Below are 16,714 nucleotides of genomic sequence, written 5' to 3' on the forward strand. Positions count from 1 at the left end.
CATCACTGCTGACTGTTAGCCAATCAGAGAGCAGGAACACCAGGAGGAGGAGGAGGAGGTGGGTAGCTTTTTATAGACGAGGAGACAAAAGTTTGTCAGATGAGACGTGAAGAGAGGAAGGAGCGAGAGATTCACAGAAGGAGAGAAATATTCACACAGGAGGAGGAAGAGGAGGAGGATGATGACCAAACTCTGGATCATAGACAAAACAAAGAGACTCACAGAAGTGGAAGAGGAGGAACAGACGATGCTGCTTCAGCTCTGAAACGTGAGTTTGTTTCTTTGTCCTCAATATTGTTAGGCTTAGATTAAAATAAACATAACATAATATCATATTATATCGCACAATATATTTAATAAAATATAACACAATTGTTTTAGATCATGTAACATAATAAAGTTGAAGTGAATCTGCTTACACCCGAGCTTTAAAGCTGACGTGATGTTTGAGAATGAATCTGGCAGCAGGTTTCAGTTTAATCCCGTCAGTCTGCCTCTGGCGCCTCGAACAGCCTTTAATTATTTTAATGATGTCATCATCACATGTTTGTTTCCTCTGCTGCACTTTAATTTTTAAATTTAACTTCTGTGTGCGGTCATAAAAACACTGATCATGCTCACAAACCTCTCTGACATCACAGCACCCCCACAGGCTGAGGTTTTTTATGACTGGTGAGGTCACCTCACTTCTCAGGACGACATCCATTTTTGTATCTTGTAGCATGATTGTGCCCAAACTGAAGTTTAGTTTAAAATTATTTTAACTTTAAATAAGCACCGAATGATATGAGCAGAGACATTGCAGTTATAAATGCCAGATTTCCTCCTTGCTGTGACCCTCAGGATTTCATCTCACCACTGTGACATCATGCGAGGCTCACTCAGTTATCCATATGTAGGATCCAATTTTTTTCAGCTTTAAGCTATGAGACGAAACCTCTCTGGTCAGGTTTAGGAGGCAGTGTAACCCAGAACGATACCAGCGATGGGAAACTCCATAACTGTCAGTGGGTGGGGCTTGAGGTCAAGCTTTGTCACCTCTAAGGCAGGCGATTGAAGAATCAGCCAGTGGAAATGGTGGACAACACCATGGGTTAAGCGGGCCGGAATGATCCGGACCAACTAATAGATTAGTTTTCCCTTAGCTACCACCTGGTGGTCTGTCCAGCTACAGAATAGAGATACTCGACCTGTTCTCACCATCGATCTGTGTTCATGGTGCAGATGTCCATAAAGCTGCAGTGGTGACACTCAGCATCTAGCTAGCAATAAAGAAGCGGAGCAACGTAAGTTCAGAAAACCACAAACTTTTCTCAACAAATGTCGGCAAACAGACAAACCGCTTCAGACACAGAGCTGTAGCTGCTGCGTTTACAGGCACACAAAATAACGCTAACGATCTGAGCAAGGCCACAGATTATTCTCACAGGTGAGGGCCGGTCAGTGAGTGACGTTTGTAAACTGGATTTAAAGCTGACAAGTGATGTCCTCTTATTTAATCAGGATCGACACCTGACGTAACGCGATGCAGATGATTTTATGAAACATTGAGCAAAACTATGTGAAGCATTGACTCAGAGACTATACGAAAATATATCATTCAGCATCTCATTGCTTTATAACTGGATTTCATAACCAACATTAAACCTACGTGTGTGTGTGTGTTATCTGAGAAGACTCCACACTGGGCTCAGATGGCTTCATTTCCAGCACTCAGAGTTTTTAACCCTTTGCTGGCTCAGAGCGAGGTTGGTTAAAGCGTGTCTGTGATGATCGTGTGTGTGGTTGCAGGTTTGAGGCTCGTTGACTGTTTTCGGCGCCTCTCGCTGATTGGATGACTTGGTTTAATCATGTGGTGCTGACAGCCTGTGTACATTTTGTCACTGAAGAATTATAAATAAAGTTTAGTGTTTTTATTAAAAAAAAAGAAAAAAAAATCATCAGAAAGGCTTTTATTGTGAAATTATGAGATGACCTAAGTTTAATCAGATTACAGATGTGACAGATGTGCTGCATAATTATGACCCATTCATGGATTATGGATTATGGACTGTGTCATGTGACCTGGTGACATCATGACCTGCTGTCATTATTATGACAGACTCACCAGGAGGTTTTGGGTTGGTATGTCGGGTCCTGTTTGGATGTTTGCAGGTGAGCCTAGTGCACCTGTTCAGGTAACGAGACATAAACCTGACAGCGAGGGCCACCGCAGCAGCTCGGAGGAAGCATGAAAACACAAAGACAATGAGTGAAAACCCACGCTGCATCCTCTCACGTCCATCCACCTGGAGCTGCTCCCTGCACATACTCTGCTCGTCTCTGAGGCCCACGCCCTCACTCTTCCTCCGTGACACACTCTGATTAACTCGTGGAAACGTCTTCACGTCAGTTGCTATGGTTTCTCAGCGCAGAGATTTAACATGTCCGCCTCCTCCTCTGTTAGGAAAAAGATCTCTTATTTTGGAGGTCACGCTCCTCGCAGTGTTCTTCGCCTCCTTTCTCTCTCTGGCTGCTGTTACCTGACACGCAGGTGTGCTGCTGGCACAACAAACCTAACAAGAACCAATCAACAAGTTGATCACAAACCTGCCAGTACATCTTTATAAAGGAGCGTGCTGAAAACATGACAGACTCATCCCGTCTACCTGTCCATGTGTGTGTGTGTGTGTGTGTGAGAGAGAGAGAATCTGTGTGTGGTAGCTACATGGTGAAGTTCCAGCTGCCGCTAACCAAATAATAAGTATGAATAAAGTTTAACTAAATTAGTGCTTCTCTAATGACATCAGAAAAAGGTCACAGTCACATAGAGTCAGCCATGTGGGTGCACTGTTTGCCTGTTTCTTGCCTTTAGAGGAGCAATTCTGTGACTCTGATGCAGCTTTTTCTCACAAATTGTCACAACATCTTTTCAGGAGCTAGCTCAAAACCATCTGACAGCAGCTTATCAATTATTATTGATGAAGCATTGTTTTTATTCGCTGGTTAATGAGAGGAGGAGGATTTCTGCCAGAGGGCGTTATGCACTAGGTGGCGCTGTTTCAGTGTGTGGATGTCCCCACTGAGAACATCTGGAAGAAGCTTTAGCACCTTGAAGCTGGAGAAGGTCTTTAACAATTATGGTGGGCCTTATCTGCTACATTGCCATGGTAACTGATGTTGATCTGTATTAGCTTATGTTCAGATAAAAGATCCACAGGTACAGACCGATAACTTGATAAGTTTTTTGCTCAAATGCAGATGCACCTCTCTAGGAGGCGAGGAGTGAAAATGCCCTATGTGCAGATTTTAAACTCCTGTATTTATTTTACCCCTCAGCTCACAGACTGTATGTAAAAGATTTTTGTGACGCCAGCTGACAGCTAGTTAATTTTCTGGTTATCAGTTTTTCTTCACAGAGTCACACACCTGCTGATCAGTAACATCAGATAGTCCAATAACCTCACAGCAGCCACATTACTGGTCAGGTGACATCATTACAAATGTTCCAAAAGGCTCCAACAGCACAAACACAGTTCAGAGGTTCACCTGTCAGTCAGAGAGGCCACGCCCCCAATAACGCTAACTTGGACCTACAGAGAGCAGGTGCTGGAGACAGACAGGCTGTTGGTGTTTCTTTCTGATCATTATTGATTATTGATCGCCCTGCTGTGTTTGGGAGTCTGGGTGGAGGTAGGAAGAGGAGCTTTCTTGGACGTTGTCCTGCTGTGAGGATCACAGTGAACATAAACACAAAGCAAGCTCAGCTCCCTCCACCTAACATAGTTAATCTGCTGCACAGATGTTCACAGTTAGAGCCTGACCCTCACTTCACTGTGCTGCTGTTGGAGGGCAGCCTCACACAAACTCAGTGTTTTCATATGCTGCTGAGTCAGGTGGGTCAGGCTCCGCCCCTTGTGAAACAAACAGTTGTGAAAAAAACCTGTCTCAGGTGTGCAGATGATCGTGTGTTCACCTGTTGTAAATGGTTAAATGATGGTTAAATGTCCCGTGTTAGCTTAGTTGCCCACAAATCCTTCAGAAACATATCGCAGCTAATTATCTATCAGTTGATAAAAAAACCCTTAGGTTAAATCGAGCCCGTTAATAAGCACACACACATGTGTGTGTGTGTGTGTGTTTACATGTAATGTTGGCAGCCATGGTCTGTGGTCGTCATGGTAACAGAGGATGAAGAGCAGGATGAGAGCGGCTCTAAGATGTGATTGTCTCTGAGAGGAGATACTTCAGCAAACAATAGGCTGACATTTAATAAAACGGGCTCCACTTCCTTATGTAACCACCAAAATAAGAGCAACACAAGTGCCCCCCCCCCCCTCAACCACACACAACAAAGTGATCTGTTGTCTGATTAGTTAATTTATCGTCCCAAACACGGCTGCAAACGGTGATAGTTTCTTTGTGTTAGTTGAACAGGTGAGAAAATAAAGCGCTACTAACATGAAGCATCCTTCTGTACACAGCAAGTAAAGACATAACTGTCCACTGAGCACTGATGGACTACTTTTAACTGCGGATGAATACAATTAATGTAAAGAGGTTATTGTTTGTTGTTTACAGTTGCAGAAGAAAACAACAATGATGAACAAAGAGAAAGACCTGAAGCAAACAGGTGCTGACACTGAAACTCACCTGAAACCACAGACGGTACAGGAAGCAGCAAGGTAAGTCTGCCTTACTTTGAGTACTTGGTTTAAATGCTCAGATTACTTAGTAGAAGCAATAACACAGTAACTGTGTCATGTCCAGATGTTGAGCAAAGCCCTGCAGCTGTGCTTAGGGCCTCCATCATGGACAATGTGACACCTGGTGCCCTTCCAGGTGAGCCAGACTTGAAGGAATACAACTACCTGGCCTTGGTTCTCGGGGTGCCACTGATCCTGGTCATCATCCTGGGGAATGTGCTGGTGTGTCTGAGCGTGCTCACTGAGCGCTCTCTGAAAACCGCCACCAACTACTTCATCATCAGCCTGGCGGTGGCTGACCTGCTGCTGGCCGTGCTCGTGCTGCCGCTCTACGTCTATTCAGAGGTCAGTGTGATTGAGCCGCCTGGGCTCAGGTGTGCTCTGAGCTTAGGTGTGCTCCCAGTTTTACCTGAAGGCCCTCTCTCTGTTTGTGTGCAGTTCTTGGGGGGGATCTGGACATTGAGCACCTACATCTGCGATGCTCTGATGACCATGGACGTGATGCTGTGCACTGCCTCCATCCTAAACCTGTGTGCCATCAGCGTAGACAGGTGAGTCCAGCTGTGGATTCAGGTCACAGTAACAGGGTCATTAGCACATCTGCTGCAGGTGTAATTAAGATTTTGAACTGTCTGAGTTGGAAATATTTCCTCATCACAGAGTCATGTGACCTGCTGTGTCCCTCAGTCAGTTTAATAGATTTTAATGAAGAGACACGTTAAATAAAAGTGTGCTCTTCTTCTCTTCTCACATTGTAACTTTATTTCAGTCATGTCGCTGTAGTCACACTGCTGACACCTCATTAATGAGATAACATGTGACTTCATCCTGATTTTTACAGACAGCAGCTGTTAATAAACCAACTGACACAAAGTGTTGAGAAAAAGAAATTCAGTGAGTCAAATATGTCAGAGATTACAGGCGCCAAACTTATTTTTACCAGTGGTGCTACAGTCTCTATTTAAAGCCTCTGAGCCGAGAAGAGGCTGCGGTGACACCTCATACACACACACAATTTTGGATACAGCCTCATTCTGCCCACACCTGCAGTTTACCTGAGAGCTAATGAGGGGATCCAGTGTCCAGATTCTTAGTATAGAACATTTTCCAGAATTAATCAGAAAAAAGTACACACACACACACACACACACACACACATAGTGGTTTGAAAGTGTTTGCCCCCTTCCTGAATTCCTACTTTTTGTATGATTGTCACAGTTAAATGTTTCAGATCATCAAACCAATCTAAATATTAAACAAAGATAATGCAAGTAAACACAAAATGCAGTTTCTAAATGAAGGTATTTATTATTAAGGGGAAAATAAATCCAAACCTCCATGGCCCTGTGTGAAAAAGTGATTGTCCCCTAATGCTAATACAAGGTTGGGCCACCCTTAGCAGCGACAACTGCAATGAATAACTGGCACTGAGTCTTTTACAGTGGAATTGTTGCAATCCAGTCACAATGGAAGGGTTTCTAGCATGAACCACCTTTTTAAGGTCATGCCACAGCATCTGAGTTGGATTCAGGTCAAGGCTTTGACTAGGCCACTCCAAAGTCTACATTTTAGTTTTCCTTAAGCCATTCAGAGGTGGACTTGCTGTTGTGTTTTGCATTATTGTCCTGTTTCAGAACCCAAGTGCGTTTTAGCTTGAGGTCACAAACAAATGCCCAGACATTTTCCTTCAGGATGTTTTGGTAGAATTCATGGTTCCATTTAACACAAGTCTTCCAGGCCCTGAGGCAGCAAAACAGCCCACTACCAACACCATATTTTACTGTTAGTATGATGTAGAGCTGGGCGATATGAGATTTTTTCATATCACGATATGTTTTTTTCATTTCAGGCGATAACGATATATATCACGATATAAGCCAAATAACTATATTTGTAAGATTTAAATGTGCCGTTGCTCACAAGTAAAATGTGAAATAATCAGCAGCTTGTTTTGATTTAAATATTTATTTCCCATAATAAGTTCAACAGGGTAGATGTACTAAAGAAACATGAGACTTTTTCAGATAAATAAAGGCAAATATTGCAAACTACACAAAAGGCAGCCGCTAAAGCGTTTAAGTTTCAAAATAGAACAAAAAACACAGACTACTAAATTGTCAATTCCACTTAGAAACAAAATATTAATTCTAAAAATAAATCTTAGTTTGTTTTACAGAAGAACAGACAAAATTGACTAACTTTTGTCAATATCAAATAAACTGAGAACTAAAAGGAAATTCTCAGTCTCTCCTTGTTGTATAACTTAGCTTTTCAAACAGTTTTAACAGTTACTTTAGTCTGACAAAAGCCGAATGACGAATTAGCGCTTCCAGTCAGAGATTGAGCATGCACCGGTTTATTGTATTTCCAGACTTGCTTTCGGCACAATTTACAGTGCGCGCTACTCTGTTTTTTGTCAGACTTGAAATAGCCGAAATACCTTCACACTACGGAACTTCTATGGCTCTTCCGTTCGACAATCTCTCCGACATTGGAACCATCATCTGTTTTCTCTTCGGTAACCTTCGGTCACGCTCTCGGTTGATTTTTCTCTAGTCGGCACACTCATTTCCTCCGTTACCCGGGCGGCACGGCGGCTGGCTGCTTCCCAAAACAAATACACATGTGCGGCTTGGCACTTGTGCTGTACGTAACAAGTCACGTGACGCTGCAGCTGTGATTGGTTCGGCTCTGCACTACTTAATTTGGATTGGCTGTTCTTTTTTTTTTTTTTTAAGAGGACAAGAGCGGTGAGGCCTATCGCAATAGTTTAATTTTTCTATCGAGAAAAAGTTATTTCGCAATACATATCGTTATCGTTCTATCGCCCAGCTCTAGTATGATGTTCCTTTCCTGAAATGCTTCATTACCAGATGTAACGGGACACTCTTGTTCAAAAAGTTCCGCTTTTGTCTCCTCAGTCCACAGAATATTTTCCCAAAACACATCTTGGGGATCATCGAGATGTTTTCTGGCAAAACTGAGACAAGCCAGTATGTTCCTTTTGGTCAGCAGTGGTTTTTTCTTTGACCTCAGACCCATTTTGCCCAGTCAATACTTATGGTGGAGTTATGAACTCTGACCTTTACTGAGGCAAGTGAGGCCTGCAGTTCTTTGGATGTTGTTCTGGTGTCTCTTATTACTTCTTGGATGAGTCGTTGCTGCTCTCTTGAGGTAATTCTGCCCCTGTAGAGTGCCTGTAGAGATGGATTTTGTTATATGTGGTCTGATTCTCCCTGTGATCAGTATAAACACTAATCTGTTGGTTTAAGTCAGTCCAAATACTTGCCTATAAACCTAAAACCTCCTCTGTCTCTCTGCTATTGCAGGTACATCGCAGTGGTGGTCCCCCTGAAGTACAACAGGAACCAGTTCAGTGTTCGTCAGCTGGCTCTCATCACAGCGACCTGGGTGCTGTCACTGGGTGTGGCCAGTCCTGTCATCTTTGGTCTGAATCAGGTGCCGGATCGTGACCCGAGTGTGTGTAAATTAGAGGACGATCGCTTTGTGGTGTACTCGTCCGTTTGCTCCTTCTTTGTGCCTTGTCCTGTCATGCTCTTCCTCTATTACTGGATGTTTAGAGGCCTGCGGCGTTGGAGTGGGCGGAGCCGCTCCCAAGCAGGCCGGGCTGGTCGGCAAGTTTTCTCTTTACAGCTCAGCTCAGCTCTACGGCGAGCTAAAGCCACGACAGCTGGCAGTCAAGAAAAAGTGGTATATACGGCGCCCCCCGGGCTCAGCCCCACGTCTCCCTCCACCGTGTCTATGGCAACACCCTCAGTGACACCGGTAATGGAGGAACACCAGGATGGTATAGCAGTGGTGGCGGACAGTGACCCAATGACGACTCAAATGGACAGCCTGTCGGATGGTGACCCCACGGATAGGAGGGAGGGTGGCAGCCGTCGAGAGAATGGCCTGAAAGGCAGCGCTGCGAAAAAGAGGGGGAGGAGGCAGAGCAAGACCAGCAGGGTCAGCGGCCGTGAGCGCAAGGCAATGAAGGTCCTGCCCGTGGTTGTAGGTGAGTCTCATGTCCAGGTGTTAGCTAGGACCAGGTCTGAGGTGGGACTAAATCTGAGACAGGAATCACCTAGAACTATGGAGAGGACCAGCCTCAGAGTTCTTCCTTCTCATAGTTGTAGCTGTTTCTCCAGTCCAACTGTGAGGCACCAGGACAAGGTAGTGACAGGTATAAGGTAGGACCAAGTCTGATATAGATCCAGATCTAAGGGAGGAACAGGTCTAAGGCAGGATCAGGTCAAAGGTAGTATCAGGTCTGAGGCAGGACTAGATCTGAAGTAGCAGGTCTAAAGTAGGACCAGATCTAAAATAGTGGCAGGTCTAAGACACAAACAGGTAGAAAATAAGACCAGTTCTAAGCCAGTAGTAGGTCTGAGTAGTACCAGATCTGAAGTCGTACCTGGTTCTGAAAGAAAGAAAGGTTAGGAAAAAACAGCCTAAGATAGCTTTGGGTTTGGTGAAGAATAAAGGTGGTCACACCAAATACTGACTTTACAGTTTGTGTACAAAAAAGTTGAACAAACTTGTATACTGTATTCCCAGCTCTGAGGCAGATCCAAGTGTAAAGGAGGTCTACTTCTGAAGTGGGTGCAAATCTGATACAAATGGAGGTTTGAAGCAGCAACAGGTCTAACGTTTCCAGAGATATTTCTATAAAACTAAAGCTCTCAGAAGTGTAACTAGAACAGATGGGGTCAGAACAGCTTTGAAGGTCTACATACATTCTTTTGACTCAGCTCTTACAGTGCATTCACACCAAACCTGTTTTACCTTACTTAACTCAAATAGCCAAATATATGTCCCAACAGCCAACAGGAGGAAGACTATAACAGCTGTAACATATTTTAGAAGTTACAAGTTTTTACGAGTTTTTACTGTCTCTGTGTAAAAGCAAGATCTAAGGTTTGGACTTGCACTGTGTAAAAAACTTTGTATTTGCTGTTAATGCACCATAAACATTCCCTCATTTGATGTTTTAGTGGAGAGTGCACATCTTCTTCATCAAACCATTAAATGAGCTCTGCTGTGCAGTGCCAAAAGAAGACCACCCAAGTCAGACAGAAACATCTGATCAGAGGATGGAGGTGATCAAACTGTGTATTGATCTGCAACATCCTTAACTTTGAAGGATCAGTCGACCCAAATAGAGCCAGTGCATCAGAAACCAGGTCTCATAAGTCAGGTTTACAGACAAGAATTCAATCTGTCAGAAACTTCCAACTATTATTAACAAGCAAATGAGCGCAGACACAGTTTCACACATCATTATGTTCAAAGTTGTTGCATTCAGAAATGGACATTGAGATAAATGTGAACACAAAAGCTCATCAGCACGGCTTGTTGTGTCTTTTCATCTAAACGAGAGCTGTCTCTGCTGGACGTCTCTGCACTAACCATAATGTTTTGTTGAGTGAATCTCAGTAAAAATAGAAACTTCTTCTTGTATCTCTGTGGAAACCGGTTTAATTCACACCACAAAGTGTTTAACACTCACAGCTCATCCAAAACCATGAGGCTGAAGGTGGTGTGAAGGATTTAGTTAAAGAGAAAACATGCAATTAGAGCTTCAAAGGAACATCAAACAGATCAAGTGTTGAGTAAAAACAGAGGTAGGAGTCATTTTGGATAAACTGGTCTGCAGGAAGACTGGAGTCTCTGTGAATGCACCACAGTGCTTAAACTTCTTTCCCTAAAATGTAATTCATCAGGTTTATTCAAAATTCAAACTTAATAGTCATTGTTAATCTCTGGCACACTTCCACAACAAGTCTTTGTCCTGTCTTCCTCTCCTCACTCCAACCGAACACGGCAGATGGCGGCCCCTCCCTAAGCCTGGTTCTGCTGGAGGTTCCTGCCAGTTAAAGGGAGTTTTTCCTTCCCACTGTCGCCAAAACACTCGCTCATAAGGAGTAATATGATTGTCGGGGTTTTCTTTGTTTTCATTGTATTATTGTAGAGTATTGTAGACCTTACAATATAAAGTGCCTTGAGGCAACTGTTGTTGTTATTTGGGCTATATAAATAAAACTGAACTGAAACTCTCTCTCTGTGTCTCAGGTGTGTTTCTGGCCTGCTGGACTCCGTTCTTTGTCGTCCATGTCACCAAAGTTTTGTGCCAGTCATGCAACATTGGTCCCACACTCATCTCCGTGGTAACTTGGCTTGGCTATGTGAACAGCGCTGTCAACCCGATTATCTACACGGCCTTCAATGCCGAGTTCAGGAACGTCTTTCACAAACTGCTCTGCTGTCAGACGTGAAAGCAGATCAACATCCAACAGGAAGAAGCCCCAGCGTGGAACTCAACTCGACTCAAACACTCTCAGACTTCTTAAGGTTTTAATGTGTGCGTGCTCTTATTTTAAAAGTTTGGAGATGTTACAGCCCAGAGGCATAAAACCTGCAAACATGTTTCTGATATCTGACTGTTTCCATGTTTAAAGTTTGCAGCTCATAAGAATTTACTTTGACCGTTTGTACAGTGTTTTTGTGACTGAAGCAGAGAGCTTCATGTGGACCTGGATGTTTCCGTCAGTTTTGTGGTGAAGCTCGTTGAGGACAGATGGTGTTTGTAGTATTTTGATCTGTGGCATGAAGGTGATGAAATGTAGCTGAGCAAACTTCTGTGTCATTTGAACAAACACAATAAAGAGATTAAAGACTGTTTGATGGGAGCAGCTGATCTGTGGGGTAACAGCAGATACCCAGCAGGATGTGACTGCCCCGGGGGTGGGGGTCTGAGCCAGGTGAGTTTTATGTCACAGGTGGAGGTCTGGCAGCTCATTAAAAAGATGCAGAAGAAGAGTCAGGATGCGACCCAGAGCCACTGATTCATCAGAGAAGCTCCAGTTTGTTCACCTGTTCTCGTGCTCGTCGCATCCAAGGCATCGCCTGTCTGCAGGCTGTCAGTGAAGCTGCTCATTCACCTTTTGTTTTAAAGTAATGACACCCCTCTGCGTGGGTGGAACTGCCTCCACCTGTCAGAGCACTCCTGCAGATATCTGAGTTTGTGTGTCTCTGAAGTAGCTTCATCACAGTCTGATGTGATGACCTCCTTCATCAGAGTGGGGAGACCCCTTAATGACCAGAGGTAACCATGGTGATGGGGAGCATCTCATCCACACATGTAATAAACATGGGTGTTCAGATGTCCATCTGGAAATCAGAGGGCTTTATTCTGCTCAAATGACTAAGTTGTGGAGCTGACTTTTTCTTCATCTGTGTGTTGATTTAGTTTTACTCAATAAAAACATGTAGAGTAAAACATAGAGAGCTTTTCTCTCTCAGCTTTGAGCTTCATCAAGACTCTGCAGACTCAGAGTGTCTGCGATGTAGCTGAAGCATGAACAGCACACAGACAGCTGCAGCTCTTCACTTCACAGACCAAGTCCCAGGCCGTGTTTTATTAACTGACCCGTACAAACACCCGAGCCTCGGCCACCCTCTGCAAAGCAAACAGAGCTGAAACACGCACTCATGCTCAGCAGTGATGAAAACACCATAAAAACATGAACAAGGGCTGGAAATAAAAATGAGTGAAGGGCTGAAACACAGTGTGCAAAAGTCTTGGGCCGCCCCTCATTACTTTATAATCCAAGCAGCCAGATTTTTCTGTATTGTTAAAGTACTCTTGAGCAATAGCTCTGCAGCTTTCTAAAGGCTGCTTTTCACTGTTTTAGATCAGTCCTTGTATTGGAATGTTTTTTGTGTGTTAGAGGTTTGTGTGCCTGAACTTGTCACGGCACGGTGGCCCATGGAAAAGGGATGGACTCGGTGTAACAAAAGAGTCTTTATTCACAACGCTTGGAAGCTAACAGAAAACTTAGACTATTATTAAGGAAAGTAAACTAGACATCTGAGGCAAGAGAAACTATGACCATAACAAAACTATGACTAGATAGCAGTGACGACTGGGTGCGGGGACTGGGCAGGGGAAACTGTGGCTGGCCAGGGTACTGAAACAGAGGAGAGAGCAGTCAGGGGAATCCAACAGAGAGCTGCGAGTTAATCCGAGAATAATTACACTGGGCTGCCTTACGTGCTTGCAGGTGGAGGTTGCTTGGAGGGGGAAGGCAGGAGACAAAGGTCCAGGTGGGTACTGCGTGCAATGCAGGGAGGCAGGCCAGAGAGACTGGCAGATAATCTGGCGAGGACTAGTTGGGTGCGCAGGTCATAAATACTGCCGGTGTGATTGCCATCAGGTGAGGAACAACAAAGACTCCACCCAGAGGGTAGGAACGATGCAGTAGAAAACTACCCAGACCATGACACCACCCCCCCGTCAAGGGTCAACCCCCGGGGACCAATCCAGCCCCGACCCGGGCCGAGCCCTGTAAAAAGCAGAAAGCAAAGCAGGATCCAAAATCAACGAATGGGACACCCAGGACCGCTCCTCAGGCCCGTAACCCTCCCAGTCCACCAAGAACTGCCGGCCCCGTCCAGAATGCACCGGACCGCGAAGGCAGGATGCCCGTCAATGAGCCGGGCGGGAGGAGGGGGATCGGAAGGAGGGCACAACGGACTCACGACCACTGGCTTGACCTGGGAGACGTGGAATGTCGGGTGAATCCGCAGCGAGGAAGGCAGTTTCAATCGCAGCGCAGACGGGCTGAAAACCCGCTCCACCTCGAAGGGTCCAATGAAGCGCGGGGACAGTTTACGAGATGCCACCCTGAGGGGCACGTCCTTAGCAGACAACCACACCTTCTGTCCAGGGGAGTAAGCAGGGGCAGCTCTGCGGCGACGGTCTGCGTACTGGCGCTGGTGAGCAACGGACTGGCACAATGTCCGGTGGGTCAACAACGTTGGAGATGGTGCTGGACTGAGGGAACCTCAAGTTCAGTCTCCAGTTCAGGGAAGAGAGGCGGCTGATAACCAATGGAGGCCTCAAAAGGCGAGAGTCCTGTAGCAGAAGATGTAAGCGAATTGTGAGCATATTCTGCCCATGGCAGCAATGAGAACCATGAAGCGGGGTTAGAGGCAGTGATGCAACGGAGGGTGGCCTCCAGTTTCTGGTTGAGGTGTTCAGCCTGTCCATTCATCTGTGGATGAAATTCTGACCTCAAAGAAGGCTTTGCTCCGAGAGCGGTACAAAATGACTTCCACATTCGCGATACGAACTGAGGCCCCCTATCTGAAACAATCTCCAAAGGTATGCCGTGTAGTCTGAAGACATGCTCAGTTAAAACCTTGGCTGTCTCTGTAGCGGTGGGAAGTTTGTTTAGAGCAATGAAGTGTGCAGCTTTGGAGAATCTATCTACTACTGTGAGGATTGTGGTTTTACCTGGGGAGACGTTCAAAATCCAACGCGATGTGAGACCAGGGGCGATGAGGAATAGTGAGGGGTTGCAAAAGACCGGCTGGGCGTTGTGAGTTTGATTTGTTACGTGCGCAAACAGGACAGGCAGCTACATATTCCTTAACGTCCTTATCAATAGTCTCCCACCAGAAATACCTCTTAATGAGTGAGCTGGTTCTCCCCCCACCCGGATGGCAAGCGAATCTGCCCTTGTGGACTCAATCATCCCAGGTGACAGAACCGATCTTGACTCCTGCAGGCAAGATGGTGGGTGCGTCAGACGGTTCGTCACAGGGTCGAACTGGCGGGACAGAGCATCTGGCTTGATGTTGCGGGAGCCTGGTCAGTAAGAGATGGAAAAGTTAAATCGAGTAAAAAACAGAGACCAGCGTGCTTGGCGTGAGTTGAGCCTTTTAGTTGTGCGAAGATATGTCAGATTTTTATGATCGGTCCAAATAATGAATGGATGCTCTGCTCCCTTGAGTAAATGCCGCCATTCCTCCAGCACCAGCTTTACCGCAAGCAACTCCCTGTCTCCGACGTCATAATTTCTCTCCGCAGGTGAGAGGCGACGGGAAAAAAAAGGTGCAGGGCTGAAGCTTAGCAGAGGGACCTGAACGCTGGGACAACACCGCCCCGACCCCAACGTCTGATGCATCTACTTCCACGATGAAAGGTTTACTATGATCAGGATGGATTAAGACCGGCGCAGAGGTAAACAGTTCTTTCAGCCGGGAGAAGGCGGCGTCAGCCTCCGAACTCCAAACGTAAGGAAGCTTAGACGAAGTCAGACGAGTTGGGGAGCGGCTACTTGGCTATAATTTCTAATGAAGCGGCGGTAGAAATTTGCGAAGCCTAAAAACCCTTGTAGGTGTTTTCGTGAGACTGGAAGTGGCCACTCTGCTACTGCCTTCACTTTAGCCGGATCAGTCTTCACCTGCCCCCCTGCAAGAATGTAACCCAGAAATGACACGGATGGTGAGTGGAATTCGCATTTTTCGGCTTTGATAAATAATTTGTTCTCCAGCAACCGTTGGAGCACGGCCCGGACATGAACTCTGTGTTCCTTGAGGTCTTTGGAAAAGATCAGGATGTCGTCAAGGTAAACAAAGACAAAACGGTCCAGAAAATCCCTAAGTACATCATTCACTAGGTTTTGAAAAACAGCAGGCGCATTTGTGAGGCCAAACGGCATGACTAAGTACTCAAAATGTCCTAAGTGGGTGTTAAAAGCAGTCTTCCAGTCATCCCCCTCTCTGATTCTGACTAGGTGATAAGCGTTCCTGAGATCCAATTTGGTAAAAATGGTGGCTCCATGGAGGGGCAGCTGATGAGTGGCAATGGATATTTGTTTTTAACTGTGATGTCATTAAGGGGCCGAAAGTCGATGCATGGGCAGAGTGTGCCATCTTTCTTACCCACAAAGAAGAAGCCAGCTCCCACGGGAGAAGTTGATGGCCTGGTGATTCCAGCTGCCAGTGATTCTTTGATGTATTTTTCCATGGCAGCCCGTTCAGGGCGTGACAGGTTGTAGAGATGGCTGGAAGGTAATGTGGAGCCGGGAAACAAAGTAATGGAACAATCGTAAGGGCAGTGGGGTGGTAGTGACTGTGCCTTATCTTTGTTAAAAACTTCTGATAAATCATGATACTCGGGGGGGGAATTGCAGAGAGGTCAGGGGTAAAGCTCTCCTTGCATGAGGTCTCGGCGGCCCCTGGTGGTGGAGCAGAGACGAGACAGTTGGTGTGACAATATGGACTCCAACTCACAACCCTCTGTCCCACCCAATCCAGTTGAGGGTTATGATGCCTTAGCCATGGGAAACCTAAAATTATGGGTGTGTCAGGGGATTGTGAGGTGTAAAAGATCAGTGATTCTCTGTGGTTGCTGGAAGTAATCACAGTAACTGGTGCAGTGCAATGAGTTATGTAAGAAAAGACTTGATCATTTAATGCCCTAACAGGGATAGACGGGTTTAACTCAACTCGCTGTTCAGCGAATCCCCTATCAATTAAACTCTGCTTGGCCCCCGAATCAATCAGAGCTGGTGAGGCGTGGGTTCCCTGACTGAGTAAGAGTGTAACCAAAAGTAAAAAACGGGGCTTAGCGTTAACACTGGTACCACCCACCCGTATCCCCGGTCTCTTTTCCCTTCTTGGGGCAAGAGGAAATCAGATGCTCAGAGGAGCCGCAATAAAAACAGAAGTGAGAACGGCGGCATCTCTCTCTCTCTGCCGCCGTCAGCTAATAACGCCCGATCTGCATGGGTTCCGGTTCCGGTTCACCACCGTCAGTGTCGGCAATGGGAGTGGACGGCTGAACCGGAAGCGGTGCCGGGGGAGGAACGACCGGAGATGACCGCCACAAGGACCGACGGGAGCCGTAGTCCCTCTCCCACACCCGCAACCTGCTGTCAATGCGAAGTGTGAGGGAAACCAGCTCCCCAAAATTGGCTGGCTCATCCCAGGAGGCTAGCTGGTCCTTCATCTCATCATTGAGTGAGTGCAAACACACCCCCTGCAGAACTCGATCTGACCAGCCTGCCTCAGCGGCAGCGATGCGGAAATCGATCAGGAAGTCCGCAATGCCCCGCCGACCCTGACGAAGATTCAACAGCCTCCGAGCCGAACTGCACTCAGAGGTCGTGTGAGCAAAAGTTTTCTTAAACTCTTTCAAAAATTCATCATAGCGACAAGTCGGTAACGGATGTCTA

At 45.9% G+C, this 16,714-nt stretch overlaps 1 protein-coding gene across 1 annotated transcript; it reads left to right on the forward strand.

Moving 5' to 3' along the window:
* The first annotated feature begins 91 nt into the window (after positions 1–91).
* drd4-rs (dopamine receptor D4 related sequence) lies at positions 92–11,367 on the forward strand. The gene is made up of 6 exons (XM_084910510.1): positions 92–268; positions 4,561–4,664; positions 4,750–5,030; positions 5,124–5,236; positions 8,015–8,703; positions 10,761–11,367. The coding sequence occupies exons 3-6, from the start codon at positions 4,791–4,793 to the stop codon at positions 10,961–10,963; spliced, it is 1,245 nt and encodes a 414-aa protein (XP_084766636.1). The 5' UTR covers positions 92–268; positions 4,561–4,664; positions 4,750–4,790; the 3' UTR covers positions 10,964–11,367.
* The last annotated feature ends 5,347 nt before the right edge of the window (positions 11,368–16,714 follow it).

This window comes from Perissodus microlepis, chromosome 17 (genome assembly GCF_051167445.1).
Source record: "Perissodus microlepis isolate ML-2025 ecotype Zambia chromosome 17, ASM5116744v1, whole genome shotgun sequence".
Taxonomy (NCBI): Eukaryota; Metazoa; Chordata; class Actinopteri; order Cichliformes; family Cichlidae; genus Perissodus; species Perissodus microlepis.